Here is a 25,314-nt window from a genome sequence, read left to right as displayed (position 1 = left end):
TCTAATTATATAATTAGCACACTTGTTTTGTTTTTTTTCAAAGGTCATAAAGTATTGTGTTTTATTAAGATTTACATATAAATATCTCAAAATTATGCATTGTTCTTTTTCAAAAAATGTTTAATTTGGTTTATTTAAATTTGGCACATTCATCTTAGGCACCAAATAACCCAAAATACAAAGACAGCAAAAATATTCAAATTTACATTCTCAGCAGTTATTTATACACCCTTGGCTTCTAATTTATTGCTTTGAGTGTTTCTATAATGTAAATTCAGAAAAGGGCTAGGAATGAGCTGTACATAGTGAGTAGAAAGAGGGGCTAAATTTGATTGGCTATGAATGGGCTGCCAACAGTGAGCAAGTAAAAAGGTTGAAATTGGGTGGCTAGTTATTTACTGTCCACTGTCAGCAGGAAGAGAGTTTAGTTTTGAGTGACTTTATATGGGCTGCCCTCGGAGGGGCTCAGCCAGGTGAGCAAGTAAGAGTTTTTAAATTTGAGTTGTTATGAACATACTACCCCTGGTGAGCAGGTAGAGAGGATAGGAATTAGCTGCCTACAGTAAAATTGAGAACAGAAATGGGAATGTGTCAAAGAGACAACACGACCATAGAGCAGAAAACAGCCAAGGCAACCAATGGGTTTTAAACACAGCAAAAAAATCCTGCACCCAGAGTGACTACATAGAAAAGACAGACCCAACCTGAGCCCCGGTGATGTGAAACCATAAGTTAAGTCCAGTTAAAAATTGCATCAAAGGTGTGTTTGATTATAATGATTTAAAGAGGTGTATATTTAATGTAGACCTTCTGGTATGTCAATACATTTCATGCATCAACAAGGAAATTAATCCAAACAAAACAATAAATCCTGGTATAATCTGCATTAAAAAGATAAGACGTAAAACAGGTGATAATCATCTGCTTTTTATACAGGGATAAAACAGCTGACAAAAACCTGAGGATATTCTATCACTATATTCATTGTTCTTTATTAAATGCACAGTCTCTGTTTCACTTTACTCCAATGTATTATGTAGCTTATTGCATGTTAAATTATGTGCAAACTCATCAAAAATACAAAGCATTATATTTTTTTACGCCAGACACGCTTCTTTGTCTACATGAGACTCGTCAGTGATGCTAGAATTAAAATAGAGAGGACTGAAGCCTACTGCTTAGCACCAAATGACATAAATCACATGATAATTTTATATGGAGATAGCCTGCTTTATGCTTTTACTTCTTAAATACTGTTGCAAAAGAGAAGCAAAAGATAGGAAAGGGTTAAACAAACTTACAAGTCGAAAACAAAGTGACAATGCCATTGCAAAAAAAAGAAAAACAATTTGTATATGAAACACAACATATTGCAATTTTGATCATATGTATTGCTAAAGGAGACCATAAATGTCTATTGATAAACATTTAGTATTTTTTTTATAACTTCATGCTGATCCAAATTTTTCTATACAAATCTGCAGCTAATTTTCTAGTTAGTTCTTATTATGAAAAAATAAGTTTTACATATTTGTTTATTGAAATCCAAATTTTCAAATATTGTATGTAATTAAGTTTTATTTTATTTCTCAGAAAAAAAATCACTCCCCTGAAACTAAAAATAATAAAATTTACGTTTCTTAAAACGATTGACTCCCTTTCATCAGATAACTATTTTTTTGTAATATCTTAATACAGATTAATACAAGTCTTAATAGCACTTTATTCAATCTTTTATTCAACTTTTATTTTCGTTTTACAGTAGTTTAGATCAATATCATGGCAGATATACCCCCAAAAAAATTGACATCTGTCTAGAGAGGTTTCAATTTCTATATAAATACTCTCGTAAACTTTCATGCCTGTACACAATACCCCCATAAACTTTCAAACTTTATAACAACCAATATTTTTTCAATTTAAAAACTTGAACATCATTTCGAACAATTACGTATAAATCATTAACAACCCTACCTTGTCTACAGTAGTTCCGTGTTCCCAAAACATCTATAAATAAAACACCGTCAACAAATCGTCAAATAAATTTTCCAGTGAATTGAATACTTAACTCAAGCCTGAGTAAATAAGAAATTGTGCAAGTCCATATCTTAACAACTTTTTCCAATTTTTTTTTATGTATTTAATAAATTCATTAAAGTTTATATCTACAAGGTAAATAATGTAATCCAGGTAAAAATCAGCTGTTTATGATCAGGTACAAATACAGGTAGACAATAGAATAACCCTCTGGCAGGTTTTATTGAACCATAACAATAAATACACCAATATTTCTGTACTCAAGATACGATCTATAGGTCAACACTGATCTCTTTTCTTTTCTATACTTATCATGTAACTATACCATCTTATACTTCCAATACAATATGAAGTCAATACTCCACTTTATGTCTAACATGCTTCAAATTGTGAAAAAGGAAAAAATCTGAATGAAATACAATGGATATGATATTGATAGAAGTAAAATGAAACTTTTTTGTGAGTTTGTTGTAAAGAGAACACGAACATTGAAAGAACAATTCGACAATATAAGTGTCCAAAATCTAGAGTAGATACCTTTTCAGTGAAGTTTGTTTAACACTTTTTCTATTTCCTTTGATAAATTTTATCTTTATTGTCTTTTGAGCCCCTCCCCTATGGCTTGCTTCCATTTTTTACCCTCACAATTTGTATGAATACCCTAATTAACTGGTGCCCTACCAAATATCTGGCCCTTATCTTTTATTATACATGTTCACCTTAACATTTCTGATGATTACCCTTAACTGGTGCCCTATCCTATATCTGGCGCCTATCTCTTATTATACATGTTCATGCACCTAAACATTTCAGATGCATACCCTTTACTGGTGCACTGCCTACCCTACACCTGGTCCCCATCTTTTAGTATACCAGTTCACCTCAACAGTTCAAATGCGTACCCTTTACTGGTGCCCTCCCTTCAATCTGGCGCCTATCTTTTATTATAAGGTGAAAGTTTTTAATGACCTTGACTGGCTATACAGCCCTCGCACAATCAGCCCTTGCTTGCACCTTTATGGGCATTAAATATTTTATGATACAAGTTCACCTCAACTTTATAGATACATGCCCACTTCTTTACATGGTCCCCTTGTTTTTGTATTGTACCCCAGGTAATTTCAAAATTTCAGGTGTGTACTGAGTGCATATTTACACTCACACAATTAATTATTCCAGCTGTCAAACCATCTCAATACCTGAGATCATCAGATAATCACAATTTACCTGACACTTTATTCTTTTTTTCTAGTCACTAGAGATGTATATTTGTCTTCAAAACAGACGGCCTAAAACATTTATTTTCTCACCAATAAAGACTTACCAAATTTGTCACACATCTTTACTCTACATAATTACTACTGTAGATGTATAGAAATTGTACAATAAAAGATTTGTTATTAAATATGTCAAACTACTGTGTGAAGGAAAGATTCTGGTATAGCAAACTGAAAAAGAGGTACATGTTGGGGGAAATTGTTATTTGATTAAGGCTGAAATGACCCAACTTGTACTAAAACTCTGAAGATTTATATGTTTCCATGGTAACCATAATTTGTTTTTTTAACCAGGAATAGTTTGTAAGAATAATGGGTTAAATGGTCTCCTTTCATGTTACAAAAATTCTCCTATTCTTCCCTTTTAGAATTGTTTTACCTCAGTTGGTCACCCCTTAGAAAAAGTTGAGTTAAAAAAATACATGTATAATTGCTTGCAACCACTTCATTTGAACTCTGGTGGATCTTGTCTCAGTGGCAATAATACCACATCTCATTATTATTTTTTTAGTTCTGTAATGTTGGCAGAAATTTCTGTTCTTTCCTTGGTTAAACTTACTTTTTTTCAGGATTGCCAAATAATGTAGGAATTGAGGCTAATTAAACCACAAACATCATTTTGGAAATTTTTCAGTTATTCTTTAAAAATCGCCACACAAAAATTTCTGAATTGAATATGTACCCAATAGCAAGTCAATATCATGTATGAGATGTACTGGATCTAATAAATTTAGTTTAAGACACTGAATTTGAGAAATTTGAGGTCAAATAATATTGTCGAGTTTTCATTATGTTTGATCATGTTTTTTTTGTCAATGAATTTGCCATGACCAAAAATTGGTTTTTATCTGTTTTTTGCGAATAAAAAATTTCATTAAATACCAGAAAGTAAATTTGAGGCATTACATGAGCGTTTAGAAAAGAGTCAGTAAAACTAATATTTGGGAAAACTGTGACATCTTGTGAGGTACAAATCACAAATTCTAAAACAAGTTTAGTAAAATACCCCGTAAGAATTAAAACTTTTTGCAGGCAGAGTGACTTAGCTTTGTAACGTTAATAATATACTTAAAGTTCTTCAAGTTCTTAGGTCTTTATTCATTAAAGTTCTAATCCTTGAATAAAAATATACCAAAGTTTGATCTTTAACACGGTAAACAATACGGAAACTTTACAAATCTAAAATCAATACAGACTTCATTCATAAAACTCTAAATCAATCTTATCTTTGGTAAAAAATATAACAAGTATTTTACATAAGTATACAATTTTACTTTGACTATTTACTTACATTTTGAAAAACAAAACTTTTTAAATTTGAAAAAAAAACGAGAGAAAATAATTTTGACAAACCTGACAAACAGCTGTCCCCGTGTTACTATAAATAGCTTTATATTTTGACTAATATTTAAACCCTTGATTGATCCTATTACTTATTAGATTACATGAATTAGACTCTTATTTTGTTTCTGACAGACAATTCAGTACAATACTCTAAACTATTAACCTTGTGATTTTTATCTGCCTTGTTTGAGAAGGAGCCTTGTCAATAAGATACGATAGTAATATCATACACAACAAAGAATACATGCACGGAAACATGTATGACACATTCTTAAGTACACAAAGTTAAGATGGGTTTTTGTTGATGGGGCAGATCTAAAGGTGATCGAGTTTTTATTAACTTTTTAAGTCCGTCTTACTTAGGTCAGAATTCCTCTGCCCAAATTCCCTTTTTTCAAAAGCTCTTGTTCTACCAATTGCTCAATACTAGGACACACAAGGAAAATATTAATATGAAGTTTTTTTCAACAAAAGCTTTAATATTAAGTTTTTTTAACAAAAACTTATAGTTGCTTTATAAATTTTACACTTTAAAGTGAAAGAAAATTTGAAATCAGTTGTTTCATTAGACCTTATAATGAAACAACATATGACATATCCTAATTGTTAGTTTCATGTTACAATAGAGAAAGAACATTTAGTGTTTGGTGACAGTAAAGGAATAACCAAGTTTACAATATTTCAATATTAAAGTTTTGAAAAAGAAAGCAGCCCAGTTTCCTTAATTGTGAGCCTCCTATGCAGTACTCAGTAAGCATGTTGTCATTTTAGCATTTAGAATTTCTAGTACATGTGCACTAGTGCATTTCCCTACTTTACATTGGTTTATTCTGTTGGAAATGAGATCATAGAGAAAAGGCATGTATTTTTTTCTGCCAGAAGCAAAGAGCTTTACCACTCACACATAAGACTCATGGTTACATCATTGATACATCTAGTCCAAATAATTATGAAGTCTTCAAAGGCTATTTAATTTTTTTGCCATGACATAATAATCATTTTAACCGAAAACATTTCACTACAAAGTCCTCATAAATTATCAACTCTGTTATACACCCTAGTTAAATCATTAACGATCATATCCCAATATAAATCTAAAATAAACATCAGCCTGTAAATTTTCTTAAAATAAAAACCACAATGTATTTATTTTTACGACTGTTATGTATTGTTACAGAAAAAACTGGTAAGGAAAAAATAATCCAAGATTAAAATTATACAAACATCTTTTATAAAATTTCAACTTGAAGGGAATGCAATATAAACAAAGTAAAAAGATAAGAACCAAAAATAAAACACTTCTCTATAAAATCTTTGAAATGTTACAGGTTTTTAGTACAATGTAGACAAACTATTTCATGGCAACATAAAAACGTAAAACAATTTAAATAGCTTCAAATACTTTTTTGTTTGAAATAGATATTATAAACTTGGCAAGGTTCCCACAATGAAAGTTTTAGTTTGAACTGCTGTTAAAAATCCTAATTCTGGTTACATAACTCTTCAGGATTAATTTATCATTTTTGAAAAACCTTAATCATTCTAACTAAACCTTTCTCACTGATGAATGTAGAAGTGGACCACAGAAATCAGCTGATTTATTACTGAAGGTTATAAAAACTTGTCTAATGATTAAATCCTGTCACAGCTTCAGGCATGATATTGATGGATTACGTTAAATCATCGATGTATCATTTATCATACAAAGGGAGATAACTCAAACATTTTTTTTTTGTAATTATGTACTTTTAATTTTGATTGACAAGTGAAACTTTTTATTTAAATACATCAACCGCATATCTTTCCATTTCAAGGTCTATAAATAAAAAACAAAAAAATTACAATAAGTGATTGCTTAACCAATCTTTTTTTTTGTTTGTTATTTATAGAACATACAATTAAGCTCTCAATTGAATACTCAGTTTCATGTTGGTATATAAAAAGCAACTTTGAGAAAGATTCAACTTTTGTTTCATAAAAAAAAATGTTTAGAAAGATCTTTGCCATTAGTGTCAATTTAATTCCTTCGAGTCAGGATAAATGGCTATTAATTGTGGGACCTACAAATATGCAATGGATAAAATCCTTTAACTGAAAGCAAAAGGGATACATGATTATGATTAGCTTAGCACTTTTCACTGTTTAAAGCATGTGACGATATATACTTACGACTCTTTGGTCTCCAAGAGGACAGGTTATCAGCACTTAACGATAAATTCCCTCCACCCTCTGACAGTCGTGACAAGGACTGGAAAAGACAAAAAGTTTACTTTTATTCATAATGCACTGAAAACACAAAGTCACAAATTATGTATTATATACAGTACTGATAGGAACCACTTATTTTCACGCTCACCACTTTTCCCTCAATTATCCTTCAGGGAAATTTCCTTGTTATACAACAGTGGCCAACCACTTACAAGCAATTATTTGTTTGTAATCTAAACTTTTGTTTAAGTCTATTCCAATTCGTGAAGCCACATATTTTTGTGTTCTGTAGGATTCTCTTTAGAGGGGGTCAGCATGCTCAACACAAATTTTAATTTACTAGGATTTCTTGTTTGCCTGCCAAACCTGAAGGATTCTGGCTCAATATCCCAGCCTTCTCAACCAATAAAATCCTGCTGCTGTGATATAAGCAAGTTAGATGAATGTGGTGTTAAACATCAACAATAAATCAACAAATTGGAACTACACGTACTACTTAATTCCTCATTTCCACTTTCTGCTCAATTTCTTTCTAACATATGTTTTATCAAGGATCTTCAAGTCAGACTGGTCAAAGTCAAAGTTTAGTATAATCACTGGACACTTACATTTCTACAAATTAATAATAATGGACTGTCTCCCTAATATCTTTTGAATATATGGTATAATGGACTCAAATATATCCACATTTTTTGTTACAAGCTAATAGTTCTCAATTAATATTCAATTAATTCCTCAACCAATAACTGCAAATTGGTAAATCATTAATAGATTTTTTATTAATGTGAATACTTAAGTAATACAACTGGATGAATATCACAATAATAAGAGTTTGCATTCTGATACACATATACATGTTTCAATCTGTTTCTGAAGACAATAACAATCAAAACCAAGGAGTTAACAAAGACTCATCAAACCAAAGGACATTTACATCAACAGTTTTAAATAATAAATAAGAAACAACACGAACTCCACTAAAAACCGGAAGTGAAATCAGGTGTTCCGGAAGGGTAAGCATTTCCTGCATCGTATACGGCACCCGTCATGTTATTTCTTTGTTCAGTTCGGCAATGATGGAAGGTTATTAAGACTTAGGAAGAATATCAGATATGATTTCTGACACACTTTTGTCATAATGGCCAATCAGCTCATGATGGCAAAGTAAAATTTCTTGAGTGATGACCTTAATTTGATTGATTCATAGCCCTGTCTGAAGTCGCAATAATCAATCTCACATTTTTGTCCATTCTACAACAATCACTTTGAATAATTTCTTAGTTTGCAGCAAGCAGACTGACTGCCATGAAGTTACATAAATATATTGAAAGTGGTATTAAATACACACAAACTTCAAGATGTCTTTTGTTTTTGCTGTGTCTATTTAGGTTGGTGTCTCATTAGTACATCATTAATGTCATCATAATTATATCACTAAATAATAAAAACTCTCTTATTTCAAGATATATTTTATCTTTTTCAATGCTATCTTATTTTCCTCAATTCACAAGAAAAGTAAAAATATTTCAGCGTTGTTGATCATTTCAAAAACTGAATTAAATGATAAAGAAATAATTGCAAAACTATTTTTATTAGAAAATGTGAAGAAATTGGAATGTTAGTAAATGAACCTGTTGGGTAGGTATGTAAAAATAAATGATTTGGAGGCTTTCATATTTGAGGGCATCAATTTTTGTAGGTTTGAAAAAAAGCATACAAATATTTTATTAAAATATTACTTGTTCTGTGTAAAAGTCTGAATACTATATTTATTTTGTTGAGCATACAAAAATCATAGTACTCTTGGAACCAATGAACAATGCTAGGGTAAAAATAATTATAAAATTACAGTTTATTCCATGACACTTATTCTTAGATATCTTTTTGTCATAATCACAGTAACTAGCATTCAAGTTTCATAAGCGATTTTTTTGTTTTATAATGCACCATATAAATCAATCAATTTAAAGAAAAAATATATGAGACCCTATCAGTAGTGAAACAGGGTAAATGTTTATATTTATGCTTTCATTTTGGACAAAATTATTTTAAGTTATTTTTCAGAATAAATTGAATTGCATTATAAGATTAAAGTTATTCTGACTTCAGCTTTGCTTTAAAACATCCATTTACTTTATTTAGCATTCACAAGGTATTTTTTTTTATCTAAGCAAATTTGAATTGGAATTTAATATATAAAGATAAGCATAACTTATACAATATTATCAGACTTACCCTGTTTCAATGTATAAATTATCCAATTAATTTACATATTATTTTAATTAGAATGAATAACAGGCTCTCAACAAGGTATGCAGTTCGTGTTACATGAAAATAGGTCAAACAAAACTCTCTTTGATAAGATAGTGGCAGGTAAAACACAAAGTGATTAGAACTTTTATTTCTGTAAACTAGTGCAGATTGACATGAAGAAACGGATTCAATTACCGTTAAGTGCCGAAGAATTTTAGGCGATTGTTATGCAATCTTTCTCTGATATAATTAATAGAAAATTGAGAAAAAAGTCAAGCGATTCGTTTAATCAAAGAACAAAATTTTAGCTCCATCTTGTGGCAATGAAACAGTTTATTAAAAATTGAAAAAATTCAAGTGAATCATTTAATCAACGATTTTTTTTTAACTCCTTCTTTCTCTGATGTAACTCATAAAAAAATTTCAAAAGTCAAGAGCTTCATTAAATAAAAGATTTTTTTTATAGCTACAATGTTTATAACTTTGTAAAGAAAGTTAACATTGTATTTTTGTGCAATCAGAAAACTATTTGCATGGCATGATTTAATACATTGAAAAAGAAAATATGCATTTAAATTTCTAGATTTCTAAATTACTCATTGACATGCCCTTCTTATTAAAACATGCATTTGAAATTGAAAATAATTAAACCTGATGTAAGCGTCAAAATATTTACCTGTATTTAAACTATTTCCTGTTTTAATATCACCTTACAGGTGCAAACTAATCAGCCAAATTTATAGATCAATACACCACCTATAGATATACGAAAAGTCACTGGAGGTGAACCTAACAGCCAATTAATTAAGATTAAGAGGAGATAATCAGATCAAGGTGTCTGTTCTATAAAATCAGGTGAAATTGACCATATAATCTTTTCACCTGGTCAGGGTATTTAAGAGTTCTGCTCCAGTAATGTAATAAGGACCCACAAAGAATTTAGTTATTATCACAAATATGTGTCAATGTAAAATTTATAGACTAAAGTTTGTTTATAAGAGGTTTCTAATTTAAGATCTTTGAAGCTCGATACAGAATTTAAAGAGATTTAGAAGGATCAGTTAAATTTTATTTCACACACCCCCCTTTTTAGCTCACCTGGCCCGAAGGGCCAAGTGAGCTTTTCTCATCACTTGGCGTCCGGCGTCCGTCGTCCGGCGTCCGTCGTCCGTCGTCGTCCGTCGTCGTTGTCCGTCGTCGTTAACTTTTACAAAAATCTTCTCCTCTGAAACTACTGGCCCAAATCAAACCAAACTTGGCCACAATCATCATTGGGGTATCTAGTTTAAAAAATGTGTGGCGTGACCCGGTCAACCAACCAAGATGGCCGCCACGGCTAAAAATAGAACATAGGGGTAAAATGCAGTTTTTGGCTTATAACTAAAAAACCAAAGCATTTAGAGCAAATCTGACATGGGGTAAATATGTTTATCAGGTCAAGATCTATCTGCTCTGAAATTTTCAGATGAATCGGTCAATCGGTTGTTGGGTTGCTGCCCCTGAATTGGTAATTTTGAGGAAATTTTGGTGTTTTTGGTTATTATCTTGAATATTATTATAGATAGAGATAAACTGTAAACAGCAATAATGTTCAGCAAAGTAAGATCTACAAATAAGTCAACATGACCAAAATGGTCAGTTGACCCGTTTAGGAGTTATTGCCCTTTATAGTCAATTTTTAACCATTTTTCGTTAATTAAAGTAATCTTTTACAAAAATCTTCTCCTCTGAAACTACTAGGCCAAATTAATCCAAACTTGGCCACAATCATCTTTGGGGTAGCTAGTTTAAAAAATGTGTGGCGTGACCTGGTCAACCAACCAAGATGGCCGCCACGGCTAAAAATAGAACAAAGGGGTAAAATGCAGTTTTTGGCTTTTAACTCAAAAACCAAAGCATTTTGAGGAAATCTGACAGGGATAAAAATGTTTATCAGGTCAAGATCTATCTGCCCTGAAATTTTCAGATGAATCGGTCAATCGGTTGTTGGGTTGCTGCCCCTGAATTGGTAATTTTGAGGAAATTTTGGTGTTTTTGGTTATTATCTTGAATATTATTATAGATAGAGATAAACTGTAAACAGCAATAATGTTCAGCAAAGTAAGATCTACAAATAAGTCAACATGACCAAAATGGTCAGTTGACCCGTTTAGGAGTTATTGCCCTTTATAGTCAATTTTTAACCATTTTTCATAAATTAAAGTAATCTTTTACAAAAATCTTCTCCTCTGAAACTACTGGGCCAAATTAATCCAAACTTGGCCACAATCATCTTTGGGGTATCTAGTTTAAAAAATGTGTGGCGTGACCTGGTCAACCAACCAAGATGGCCGCCACGGCTAAAATAGAACAAAGGGGTAAAATGCAGTTTTTGGCTTTTAACTCAAAAACCAAAGCATTTTGAGGAAATCTGACAGGGATAAAAATGTTTATCAGGTCAAGATCTATCTGCCCTGAAATTTTCAGATGAATCGGTCAATCGGTTGTTGGGTTGCTGCCCCTGAATTGGTAATTTTGAGGAAATTTTGGTGTTTTTGGTTATTATCTTGAATATTATTATAGATAGAGATAAACTGTAAACAGCAATAATGTTCAGCAAAGTAAGATCTACAAATAAGTCAACATGACCAAAATGGTCAGTTGACCCGTTTAGGAGTTATTGCCCTTTATAGTCAATTTTTAACCATTTTTCATAAATTAAAGTAATCTTTTACAAAAATCTTCTCCTCTGAAACTACTGGGCCAAATTAATCCAAACTTGGCCACAATCATCTTTGGGGTATCTAGTTTAAAAAATGTGTGGCGTGACCTGGTCAACCAACCAAGATGGCCGCCACCGCAAAAAATAGAACATAGGGGTAAAATGCAGTTTTTGGCTTTTAACTCAAAAACCAAAGCATTTTGAGGAAATCTGACATGGGATAAAAATGTTTATCAGGTCAAGATCTATCTGCCCTGAAATTTTCAGATGAATCGGTCAATCGGTTGTTGGGTTGCTGCCCCTGAATTGGTAATTTTGAGGAAATTTTGCTGTTTTTGGTTATTATCTTGAATATTATTATAGATAGAGATAAATTGTAAACAGCAATAATGTTCAGCAAAGTAAGATCTACAAATAAGTCAACATGACCAAAATGGTCAGTTGACCCCTTTAGGAGTTATTGCCCTTTATAGTCAATCTTTAACCATTTTTCATAAATCTAAGTAATCTTTTACAAAATCTCCACTGAAACTACTAGGCCACAATCATCTTTGGGGTATCTAGTTTGAAAAATGTGTCCGATGACCTGGCCATTCAACCAAGATGGCCGCCACGGCTAAAAATAGAACATAGGGGTAAAATGCAGTTTTTGGCTTATAACTATGAAACCAAAGCATCTAGAGCAAATCTGACAAGAAGTTAAATTGTTAATCAAGTCAATATCTATCTGCCCTGAATTTTTCAGATGAATTGGACAACTGGTTGTTGGGTTGCTGCCCTCCAATTGTAATTTTTAAAGAAATTTTGCCGTTTTTGGTTATCTTGAATACTATTATAGATAGCGATAAACTGTAAACAGCAATAATGTTCAGCAAAGTAAGATCTACAAATAAGTCAACATGACCTAAATGGTCAATTGACCCCTTAAGGAGTTATTGTCCTTTATAGTCAATTTTTAACAATTTTCATTAATTTGGTAAATTTATGTAAATTTTTACCAAATATAGTTCTCTGTTACTAATGGGCAAAGTTCATTATAGATATAATTGTAAGAAGCAAAATCGTTCAGTAAAGTAAGAACTTCAAACACATCACCATCACCAAAATAGAATTTTGTCATGAATCCATTTGTGTCCTTTGTTTAATATGCACATAGACCAAGGTGAGCGACACAGGCTCTTTAGAGCCTCTAGTTTCTTGATGCTTTCATTTTGAGTTGTGTTCAGCATAACATACAACTGACCATTGAAGTAGTTTCTAATTTTAAAATCTTCAGCCATTTAATCAAAAATTAAAGATTAAGAAGGATCTGTTTAAATTCATTTGACCCACCCCCCCCTTTTTTCTTGATGCCATCATTTTGAGTTCTGATGAGCATACCACTGACCATTATATCTATTATGATAGATTATTACTGCAGGATGCTGTTAATCGAAGAAGTTTCTCAATTTAAAATCTTCAGTCATTTATACTTAATTAAGATTTAGAAGAATCGATCAAATTTCCTTTGACCCTTCCCCCTTTTTTCTTGATAGTTTCAATTTGAGTTGAGATGAGCATACCACTGACCATTATATCTATTATGATAGATTATTACTGCAGGATGCTGTTAATTATAAAAACATGCAGCGGATACCATGTATACCTGGTGCAAGTCAGTTGCACCATCAATCACAAATATTTTCTTTGTAGTTATATACTTCATTATAATTACATTAAAACTTTTTTTTCATCCATACAGATGGCAATATTGTATGCATCATTTGCTCAACTTTTTTTCTAATGAGATTAGAAAATGTTAATTCTTTAAATGTCTTTTTAGTAATTCTTTATAATTGTTTTATTGTTCTGTGCACTTTCAAAAGGCTGTATTGCCACTATCAGAGGTTTTTTAACTATTAGAGAGGTGTACTATTCTCAATTTTATTTTATAATAATAATAATAATAATAAATTCTGTATTTAAAGAGGGTAAACTCAGTTAGTTACAATAAACTAATCTTCCCTGAGGCCCTCACATACAAATTACAATACAATCAAAACAGATATTTACACATAGTTAATTTACACTCATGTAGTTCAATGTATTGTTATTAACATAAGATATAATGCTGTTTAAGATGTATACATGTAGTCAAAAAATCAAATGAAAATAAAAAATAAACTAGAGGCTCTAAAGAGCCTGTGTCGCTCACCTTGGTCTATGTGAATATTAAACAAAGGAAGCAGATGGATTCATGACAAAATTGTGTTTTGGTGATGGTGATGTGTTTGTACATCTTACTTTACTAAACAGTCTTACTGCTTACAATTATCTCTATCTATAATGAACTTGGCCCAGTAGTTTCAGTGGAAAATGTTATTAAAAATTTACAAATTTTATGAAAATTGTTAAAAATTGACTATAAAGGACAATAACTCCTTAGGGGGTCAATTGACCATTTCGGTAATGTTGACTTATTTGTAAATCTTACTTTGTTGAACATTATTGCTTTTTACAGTTTATCTCTATCTATAATAATATTTGAGATAATAACCAAAAACAGAAAAATTTCCTTAAAATTACAGAATCAGGGGCATCAACCCAACAACGGGTTGTCCGATTCATCTGAAAATTTCAGGGCAGATAGATCTTAACCTAATAAACAATTTAACCCCATGTCAGATTGCTCTAAATGCTTTGGTTTTTGAGTTATAAGCCAAAAACTGCATTTTACCCCTATGTTCTATTTTTAGCCGTGACGGCCATCTTGATTTGATGGCCGGGTCACTGGACACATTTTTTAAACTAGATACCCAAAAGATGATTGTGGCCAAGTTTGGATTAATTTGGCCCTGTAGTTTCAGAGGAGAAGATTTTTATAAAAGATAACTAAGATTTATGAAAAATGGCTAAAAATTGACTATAAAGGGCAATAACTCCTAAAGGGGTCAACTGACCATTTCGGTCACATTGAGTTATTTGTAAATCGTACTTTGCTGAAAATTATTGCTGTTTACAGTTTATTTCTATCTATAATAATATTCAAGATAATAACCAAAAAACAGCAAAATTTCCTTAAAATTACCAAATTCAGGGGCAGCAACCCAACAACGGGTTGTCCGATTCATCTGAAAATTTCAGGGCAGATAGATCTTAACCTGATAAACAATTTAACTCCATGTCAGATTGCAATAAATGCTTTGGTTTTTGAGTTATAAGCCAAAAACTGCATTTTACCCCTATGTTCTATTTTTAGCTGTGGCAGCCATATTGATTTTGATGGCCAGGTCACCGGACACATTTTTTAAACTAGATACCCCAAAGATGATTGTGGCCTAGTTTGGATTAATTTGGCCCAGTCGTTTCAGAGGAGAAGATTTTTGTAAAAGATAACAAAGATTTACGAAAAATGGTTAAAAAATTGACTATAAAGGGCAATAACTCCTAAAGGGGTCAACTAACCATTTCGGTCACATTGACTCATTTGTAGATCTTACTTTGCTGAACATTATTGCTGTTTACAGTTTATCTCTATCTATAATAATATTCAAGATAATAACCAAAAAACAGCAAAATTTCCTTAAAATTACCAAATTAAGGGGCAGCAACCCAACAACGGGTTGTCCGATTCATCTGAAAATTTCAGGGCAGATAGATCTTAACCTGATAAACACTTTGACCATGTCAGATTTGCTCTAAATGCTTTGGTTTTTGAGTTATAAGCCAAAAACTGCATTTTACCCCTATGTTCTATTTTTAGCTGTGGAAGGGCCAAGTGAGCTAAAAATATACAAATATACATTGTAGCAAATATTTCTTATCAGGGTTGTGTTAGGTACTTCTTGATACTTAGCTTAAAAGTGAAAGTGTTTTGAGCTTTACGCATTGTGTGGTAGTCCATTCCATAATACTGATCCAGAATAAGCAAAGGATTTCTTAAATAGTTCAGCTTTTGGCTTAAGAACTATCAGATTACCTTTGAGTGACACCTCATTAGATCACTTTCACTAAGAGATTCTAATGTTGCATATCAATCTCCCAAATTTTATACAAGCTTTAACAAACCATTTCAAAGGAGGTGTAGTACCATGAATTTAAGTCAAAAGACTTTTGTGAAATGCAGGCATGTAAAAGGGGGGGGGGGATTATTTTAAGCCTGAAATCCTTAGAGGTCCTGAATTTTAATAAATGTAAATGCTGACTTCCTGACTTTCGAAAAAAGAAATCCTGGATCCTGAAAGGGTCAATCCCGAAATTCTGAGCTAAAAAATACTTGATCCCCGAGTCCCAACATAGGTCCTATTCCCCCTCTGTAAAGGGATCCAACAAAAAACCCTACCAAAAAATTGCAACATATTTCCATACAAAAAATTTGCAAAACCCAGTGACAAATAAATCAAACAAGTAAAACTGTGAGCTACTGCTAACTGGTGATACCCCCACCGAAATATTTCTGTAAACAGGAAGTTGTTGAGTGATGAATCGGAAAACCCATCACACCGTATAGCTGACTTATAAAAACACTGACACCAAATTTCAGAAATCCTTGTATTGTTGTTCTTGAGAAAAATGTGACGAAAATTTTCAACTTGGCTAATTTTAGTCTTAGATGCATTATTTTTTTATTAGTTGTTAGTGGCTTTGAACTAGCTGTCAGATAACTGCGAGTACTCTCAGATCTGTTCCTAGTGTCTTTTTGTTGTTGGGATGTACCCGGCCACGTCCACTTGTATTTTTGTCCATCTGATGAGTTAAGCCTTTTTCAACTGATTTTTATAGTTCGTTCTTATGCTGTACTGTTATACCACTGTCCCAGGTTAGGGGAGGGTTGGGATCCCCCTAACATGTTTAACCCCTCCACATTATTTATTTATGTATGTGCCTGTCCCAAGACAGGAGTCTGTAATTCAGTGGTTGCCGTTTGTTTTTGTGTTACATATTAGTTTTTCGTTCATTTCTTTATCTAAATAAGGCTGTTTGTTTTCTCATTTGAATTGTTTTACATTGTCATATCGGGGCCTTTTAAAGCTGACTATGCGGTATGGGCTTTGCTCATTGTTGAAGGCCGTATGGTGACCTATAGTTGTTAATGTCTGTGTCATTTTGGTCTCTTGTGGACAGTTGTCTCATTGGCAATCATACCACATCTTCTTTTTTATATCATGTGTAAAATGATACAAAATGGATGGACAGGGTGACAGATAGAAGGACAGACATAGGTAAAACAGTATACCCCTACATTTTTTAATGCGGGGTATAACTATAAAACAGACATTTTTTTTTCTCCAGAAACTATTCCAACATAAAAGAAAGCATAAAAAAATCTTATACTGAGGTTAAATGTTCAAATTTTAATATCTACTCACCATAAATACACAGAAAGAAATTTTTAGTTCATTTCCAGAAAATATGTTTAATAAAGTTATCCAATACACTTGAATATCTATATATTGTAGGAAGCCATACGCTACAACCATAAGTTTTTAGACCTATATATCCCATACACTAAAATATGTAAATATTCTAGCAAGACCAACCAGAAGTTATGTAAACCTATTGTCTTTATATGATATTAAATAACAACACACCTGGTCTATCAGCTGTATTAATTAACTGCAATTAACACAACACTAATCAAAAACAATATAACTTGTCAAATGATCTGCAATAATGGGAGATAACTCTAGTTTAACTTGTCAATGGTTAATAGACAGTGAACCTAGATGAAATGTCATGATATTCTTTCTAATTTTAATTTATTGGTTCATTTTTTTAGTTTTTTTTCATTTACAATTGAATTACTTTTTCCTGATTTTTGGTTTTTAATTTTTGGTTGCATAATACCTTATGAATGATTTCAGGAATAAAAATGTAATAGTAAAATACATTTATATGCAAATACAAAAACTTCAAAGGCAAAAGCAAAACTTTTATTTTCCCTGAATTACACCTTATATAAGTATCCTGTTTTCTTTAAGGTTTATGGCTATTGAATTTGTTTGAATTAAACAAATATATTATGTTTTAAAGGAGGTATTTGCAAAAAACCTGTCGAGAGAAGTATTTTCCTTCTCCTAGAAACTCAAGTAGTTCATATTTGTAAAGAGAGGTTCAGAATTATTTACCTCCTCTCAACCGGTACTTTTCACAAATACCTCTCCTAAACATAATATACTACATGTGATGACAATTTACATAACAAAGGCTGAAAATGTCTTTTGATCATAAATGATCATGAATACTTGAAGGTCGAGAAAATTCTAAAATAAAACATTTAAAAGATTTTCAATAGTCAAAAAATAAGTTGAAACTGGAAAGATTGATTATATACTTGTAAAAATTTAGAGAGAGATCCCCCTATAATGAACCTTAATATTTATGGATGAACAATGCAAATGAGGTCATGGTCATCATGTATCCTATGTCACAGCTTATAAAAACTCAGACAAATTACAGTAATGTAACTTATAAGGAAATTGAAAAGATAACCTAATCAAGAAAACTTATTTTTGATTATAGTAAATGATAAACACAGGCCCTTAGCCAAGATGTCTCTGAGATGTGTTATTGGGGGTCATGACAATCTATAAGTCATGAACATTTCAGTAAAAAAAAAAAAAAAATTTTATAAAAAGAGCGCAATAGTAAACTAGATCCATTATGGGGTCACCTTATCATTTGCATTGAAATTGAGTTTCTCTTTCCTAACTATTTAGGTTAATAAAATGTTTACCTATACCTAGACAGATACACCAGGGTCAATAATAAGAGATCTCTAAATTGCCATTGCAAGCTTATTTCATACAGCACAAGCTTAAACTCTAGATTAACTTTCCTGTGTGCCAAACATTTTTTAATCACTCCATTCAGAGGGGAAGTCAATTTAAGAAGTAAATTTCACTTGGGATTCATCAATTTGAGGTAACCTTGCCCCCTTGGCCAGTTTACACACCATATCATTTCAGCCTCTGTAGTTATTATGTTTCAACCACAGAAGTTTCATGAAAAAAAACTTTCACATTTATTTCTTTATTTACTGCTTACAGAATTTAACTTTACAACACTTCTTTTGAGAATATTTTATCTTTTATTCAGTTTTCACAAAAATCCAGTTTATAAATGGAAGTTCATGCATATACTATGTTTAGTTAATCCTTGATTTATACCTGTAACAGGAGGAACAGTCCTGTTGTTACATGTATCTAAAAGAAGCTAATCCTCATAGAATCACATCCTTAATAGTTACACACTGACCTTGGACTTATGCCATACAAAACCTTTCCTCCGTAATGCTGGACGTCGCTGAAGCACCATGCTTATATTAAGTTATCGGGTACATGTCCTTCATTATAGGTATTAGGAAAGCCCTGTTTAAAAGTAAAAGTGTACAGATTTGACGTTAATCTCATGCCTACACAAATCTTTAGAAGTACGGCTTACCTTAGCTTTGTGCCACACAAATCCTTTTCTCCGTAGCGCCTGTCTTCTCTGCAAATAAATTCCTCTCCCCGTCTCCATTACACCCTGTTAGTATAGATACACATACTAATAAACAACAACTAATTAACTACTTAACACACTGTGTGAAATTAAAAACAGATTTTTCACATATTACACGTTAAAATTCCAAACTTAAGTGTGTGTCATCCCACATAAGGATTTTGTTGGTATAAATACTTGTATTTTAAACCACACTGCATTAATAAGATGTTTTCACAAGTAGTTCTCAACCATGTCGTAAATGATAAAGTATATTTTTTAATAAACTCCCTAAAATGACATAACACTCTTACCTGTATTTAAATGATAGGAATTAAATTTCGTAAAGAAAATTTAAATAGCTCAAAAACATCTCATTTTTAAGGTATAGAGAAGTACTTAGTAAATAATTCTTTTGGTAATAAATATTTAGATGAAATGTATAAATTAGTTTTGATTCAAATAAATAACATAACATTTTTCTGTTGACCAAATAATCACATCTTTTCTAATCTGAACGGATACCATGAAAAAGACAAATTGTACAATAATCTTTTTGACTGTTTACATTTGTGACTACAATGTTGGACTGCCTATTTCGTGATGAAAAGAAATCCATCTAGACACTTCATCACAAACTAAGTCTGTAGTGAATTTGAATGCCAGTTTTTGGTTTCTTATTTTTAAAACACATTAATGCAAATTTGCATGTATTAAAAATAAGATGATGAACTCTGTCAAGAAATAACAAGCATTGGTTTACTTCATTAACCAGTTGATTAATATATGATATTATGTTAAGAAAACTCTATTTATTATCTGATAAGGTTATCAGAAAACTAATTACATGACTTTACTAATTAAATTAGCTTATCACAATTTCAACTCTAATACAGTTTATCTGCAAAATGGGAGATAACTCTAGGCTATAAAATTATTTTTATGGAAAAAGAAAAGAACAAAGTAATAAAAAATAATAATTGTGAAGGCAGTTTACTTCAAAAAGGAATTTTGTATCCTAGTACATTTCTAAAAAGTAAAAAAGCATTTATGAAACATAATAGGTGTCTGGTGACAAAAGTCACTTAACAAAAAAAAACTTAATGACAACTAAACTTTTTGATAGCATTCCACAATAAATTCTTCAAATTTGTATTTTAACTCATTTCATTGTGTTGATAGTTTATAATTCAAGAAACATAAATACATAATACAAAACAATAAAATTGACAAACTTGGTAAATGTACACTAAGTTTAATTTTGTTTATTCACAATTAGTCAGTATACCACCAGTATTTTCCAAACAAGTTCACTGTATGAAGAATTTTGCATCAAAGTTGAAATTATAACAAAAATAAAGAAATATTACCTGACAATAAATCACATTTTAAGTAAAATTTCCAATTCAATAAAGTTTATCCTTAAACACATCAAGATTTATATTATGAATCAAATGAAAATCTTTTGGTCAAGTCCTGAGGCTAATATGTCGTGTATTGAGAATCTATAATTACAGGCAATACACATCCAGGTGACATAATACATATGCAAACTTTATCATTTATAGATAAGTGCTTTACTTATCCTAGTAAATTACTAATTTGACCTTGTTTTACCTCAGTTTATTGTTTCATCATTATGTAATATTATACTGCATGACTGAAATTCTTTCTCACTTTTAAACTTTTAATTTGACATGATAGATTACTCATTTAACATCAGGGCCCAAATGCAAAAATGTAGCCTTTATATATAGACATTTATAATAAGAATATAACTTGAAGTTTTGAGCATAACTGTTGTCTGATTTCTATGAAAAGAAAACTAAGTAATTGCAATTTTGGATTGATTCATAATATCAACTTGTATGCTTTAGTTTAAAAGACTGCAAACTTTATGGTACCTACATATTACTTTTTTAAAGATCTAATCACAATATAAAATAATAACGTAGGGAGTCAGTGGCGGATCCAAGGGAAGGGTTCCTCCGGTTGCAACCCCCCTTTTTTTGGAAGATCAATGCATTTGAATGGAAAACATATAGTTGAAACCCACATTTCTCCTGGGTTGGGACCCGCCCCACTTTTCAATAATGTCTGGATCCACCCCTGAGATTGCAGTATGGAAACACCAACTTTTCCCGCCTATGCCAGTAATTATTTCTTGCTAATAATTTATGCTAAAATATTAAAATTTGATAGAAAAAGGCTTTGAAAATTAAAAACTTTTCCTGCAGGTTGCCTGACATAATGGCCCCTCTCAAAAGTATAACCGTTTCTATCAGTATCAAAAATAAGCTTTATAGTATAAGGTGTAGAATACTAATATTTGACTCAAAATTGTAAACTTTTTAACCTTTCAAACAAAGTTTACAGCATTAGAAAACAGGAGACCTCAAGATGGCCATTTGTAGTACAAAGTTTTATCTATAAAATCTGAATATGTTTCACCTACCACACAATCCTTACAGCACCACATTACAGCATTCTATTATTTAGTTTGGTAACATATCATATGTCCTATTGGCTAACAAGTTAAAAACATAAAAACAGCACCTGGAAAATAACAATAACAATGATATATGTTTGTAAACAGTTTTCAAATACAAATGTTTAATGACATATATACAAGTTCACATGTACATGTTAAACTTGAGTTACAGGATTGCTGTCTCATCAAATATTATTTTACAGGACAGGGACATTTATTTACATCCTGTTTGACTGAAAATGAGATTGTCTGTATAAGGGACTAAATTTACAGTAATGTGCGCTTGTTTATCACATTTAACAAAGGTTTAAATGAATTGTAGAGGTATTTTAACAAATCCTTTTAACAAAGCAACATTCAAATGATATAATGATTGTTTCACATTTTGTCATACTTACTCACTCCTGAGGCTTCATGTAGCTTAATAAATGCAAAACACCTATTTGCTCATTGATGGTGGCTGTTTACACTAACTTGTTATTGTTCATTTTGTCCTTTGACAATCACAGCAGATTCCTCATTTTTGATACAATTGGTTCATGTTAAATGTGACTTCCAGCACTAATGTCTATTTAGAGGTAGTCATTTTTAATTGCAGAGTGAGCTAGATAGAGAATCATGACCTTCGTTAGGATACGATAATCCTTGTTGATTAAAATTTAAGACACCAACCTGCATTGAACTGACAAACTTGGACCGTTAGCTGGTTTTTGTCTTTGGAGTGTGACTAGGTACCTGTTGTGGTGAAGTGGTTCATAAGTGTTTCTCATTTCTAGTTTTTTTCATAGATAAGGCCATTGTTTTTCCTGTTTGAATTGTTTTACACGAGTCATTTAGCTTGCTGTTTGTTGTGAACCAAGGCTCTGTGTTGCAAAACGTACATTGACTTATAATGGTTTACTTTTCACACATTGGGATTTGGATGGAGTGTTATCTCATTGCAGTGGATAATCCAATATTTATATAAGGGACTGACTAAAAGGGGTGTGCCAGTCATGCCTTGACCAGGGACTCCCTTTATTATCAACCAAATGTTTCCACAAAAGGGAGGGGCCTATTGCCTCTCCCTAAATCCACCTCTACATTGGCACTTATATCACATCTCCTTATTTCTAGCAAGCTGTTTTTCATATTGTTTGTTGTATTACTAGATTCCCCATATTTTTGGTAATTCTTGTCTAATTATCTCATTTTTCATTAAAAAAAAATTCCAATTCTAGCGGAGGGCTGTAACTTCTGTTATCTTACATGAAATATGAAAGTCTATTTAAATCTATACTCAATGTTCATAATTTTATTGATTTGAGTGTGAATGCTTTTTCAAAAATTGTTTTGGGTGTTTTCATTTTAGTGTTTTTTCTAAAAGTCCTATTCTTGTCTACAGTCTTGTTGTTTTTAAGAAATAAAGTAATAAAAACCTGTCAAACCATCACAGTTACACCATTGCTTGAAGAATAATAGACAGTACACAAATCACAGTTGAAAAACATAGCAGTATTTTTCTATCGATGGTAAAGTGTTGACTTCAAATATAAAATTAGGGGTGTGTTTGATTTGTTGTTTTAATTTTTATTATTTTCTATGTTTGTCACTTTTATGGTGCACGTGTTACTAAGCTTATAGTGTTAAGTTGTTATGTTGCTATTTAACATAATAAATAATTTAATTTTGAGCTATCATTGAACGCTTACAGAAATTTTACTATAAAGTGGTGATCTCATTTTTTCCACTGATATGTAAAAGCTCTTTACCTCAGTGATATACTAGTATTACTTAGTGTTTTTTAACTTCAATCTTATTCCACATTTCAAATACGATTTCTAAGTATCATTAGTAAAACTTTCTTTTAATTTACAATTTGAACAATATTGCAAAAGCATTAAAAATTCTAAAACTGATAACAAATAGCATAATTCACAATAGTAGCTATATAAATTACCAAAAATTAATTTGGCAAGTGGCATCCAATGGCATATAGTACCAGTAATTTATTTAGTTTGAACTTCATTTTGTTTCATCACCTTTTTTTTTTTGGACAATCAATGCATTTGAACAGGGACATAATGTTGGAACCCCCTTTTTTCCTGTATTGGGACTTTCCCCCCACTCTTTTGAAAATGGATGGATTTGCCCCTGGATTTATGGTAACTCTGAATTTATTGTCTTAGTAGACTAACGTATGATTTAACAATTTACCTTGACAAAAGTTTAGATATTTGTCTACTGACAAAGACAACTTTTATAAGTTGAACTTAGGCAGCAACCTTTTGATTTTCTGGGGGGGGGGGGGGGGCTATGATTTTTTTTGGAAAAAAAAGTTTGTTTCCAGTTATAATTTGTTTTGAATTCTGAAAAAAAAAAAATTGTTTGTTACTCCCTCAGCTGCCACTATATGTAATGCTAAAATTGAAAGAAAAAAATTGTTTTTGACTTGTCGCAAAAAAATAGATTGTTTTTCGCCGCAGGCGAAAAAAAAAGTTTGTACAGAAAAAAAAACCATAGCCCCCCTAGAAAATCAAATGGTTGCTGCCTTACAGTACATTTTTTGTTCATTTACTTTTTATTGATATACAACAGATTCTATGACATTCATGTATACCACCAAACACATTTTTTTACCAGTAAACACCTTATGTTAATCAGTGTTTACATATGTAAGATGTGTTCTATGTAGAAGCACTAGAAGATAAACAAGAGGGGTCATGTTTATATGGTAATGATCTTCAATCATAATGACATACAAGACCAGTTCAAAAGAGGGTCAAAATATAAAAATGTCTTCATTCCTTTCATGTAGCAATGGTTTTCTTTTTTTTTTTTCATCACATAAACATTTTTCTGTGTTAGAGAGTTTTATATTGATCATTATCTTAATGATTTTGTTTCTTGTGAAGGAAAATACATTGTGTTGATTATATTTAATTTCATATTCAATTCCACAGGCACTTATCTCAGAATTCCCCCCCCCCCCTATATATACTTTAATCATGTTAATATGATCATGTTATATTAGGGTTTATCTGAGGCCAGTGCCATTGTTTAATTCTCAAGGATACATAGTCTAGCCCTGCTGAAGTTTTTCCTATGACAATAATTTCATTCACCAAATATAGTTGACCTTCTCCATTATTATAGCATCTAAGAACTCAACCAAGAACACTTATGGTCATGGTCAAGGCCAAAGAAACTCTGCAAGACAGACATGTGCCCTATACAATTGGTATTCCATTCACCAAATAATAAAATTTGGTATGATTGCAACAAGAAAACTGTCCACATGAAATAAAATATGGTAGATCAAAGCTACTTAGGTCACTGTACTGCCTTCAACAATGAACAAAACCCATATAGTATAGTAATCTATAAAAGGCTTAAACATAACAAGGTGTAAATAAACAAAAGGGAGACAAAAGTCAGGAGTACAGCCATATGTCACTCCTAATACCATCAACTCATAGTACGTCACAACCAGTTGCATACAAAAAAGGGGTAGAAAAAAAACTTTTTCCTTGAATTTGACAGTTGTATGAAACTAATTCTAA

The 25,314-nt window shown here is 31.5% G+C and overlaps 1 protein-coding gene across 3 annotated transcripts in view; it reads right to left on the bottom strand.

The window, feature by feature from the left end:
- LOC143069780 (uncharacterized) overlaps positions 1-23,275 on the bottom strand; it is a 76,697-nt gene extending 53,422 nt beyond the window's left edge. Inside the window, exons 1-4 of one of the 3 annotated variants that reach the window (XM_076244558.1) lie at positions 23,191-23,275; positions 21,737-21,837; positions 19,243-19,326; positions 6,828-6,906 (exon numbers count right to left, since the gene is read on the bottom strand). In XM_076244558.1, the coding sequence (XP_076100673.1) occupies positions 6,828-6,906; positions 19,243-19,326; positions 21,737-21,760 (187 nt within the window). In that variant the 5' untranslated portion in view covers positions 21,761-21,837; positions 23,191-23,275. Of the gene's footprint in view, positions 1-1,974; positions 2,134-6,827; positions 6,907-19,242; positions 19,327-20,651; positions 20,668-21,736; positions 21,838-23,190 lie in introns of those variants that run through there. The other 2 variants (XM_076244559.1, XM_076244560.1) reach the window with 2 other exon arrangements.
- Positions 23,276-25,314: the final 2,039 nt, after the last annotated feature.

Source organism: Mytilus galloprovincialis, chromosome 3, assembly GCF_965363235.1.
Source record: "Mytilus galloprovincialis chromosome 3, xbMytGall1.hap1.1, whole genome shotgun sequence".
Lineage (NCBI taxonomy): Eukaryota > Metazoa > Mollusca > Bivalvia > Mytilida > Mytilidae > Mytilus > Mytilus galloprovincialis.
The sequence above is the reverse complement of the archived record's forward strand: the minus strand, read 5'-3'. Positions and strand labels throughout refer to the sequence as shown.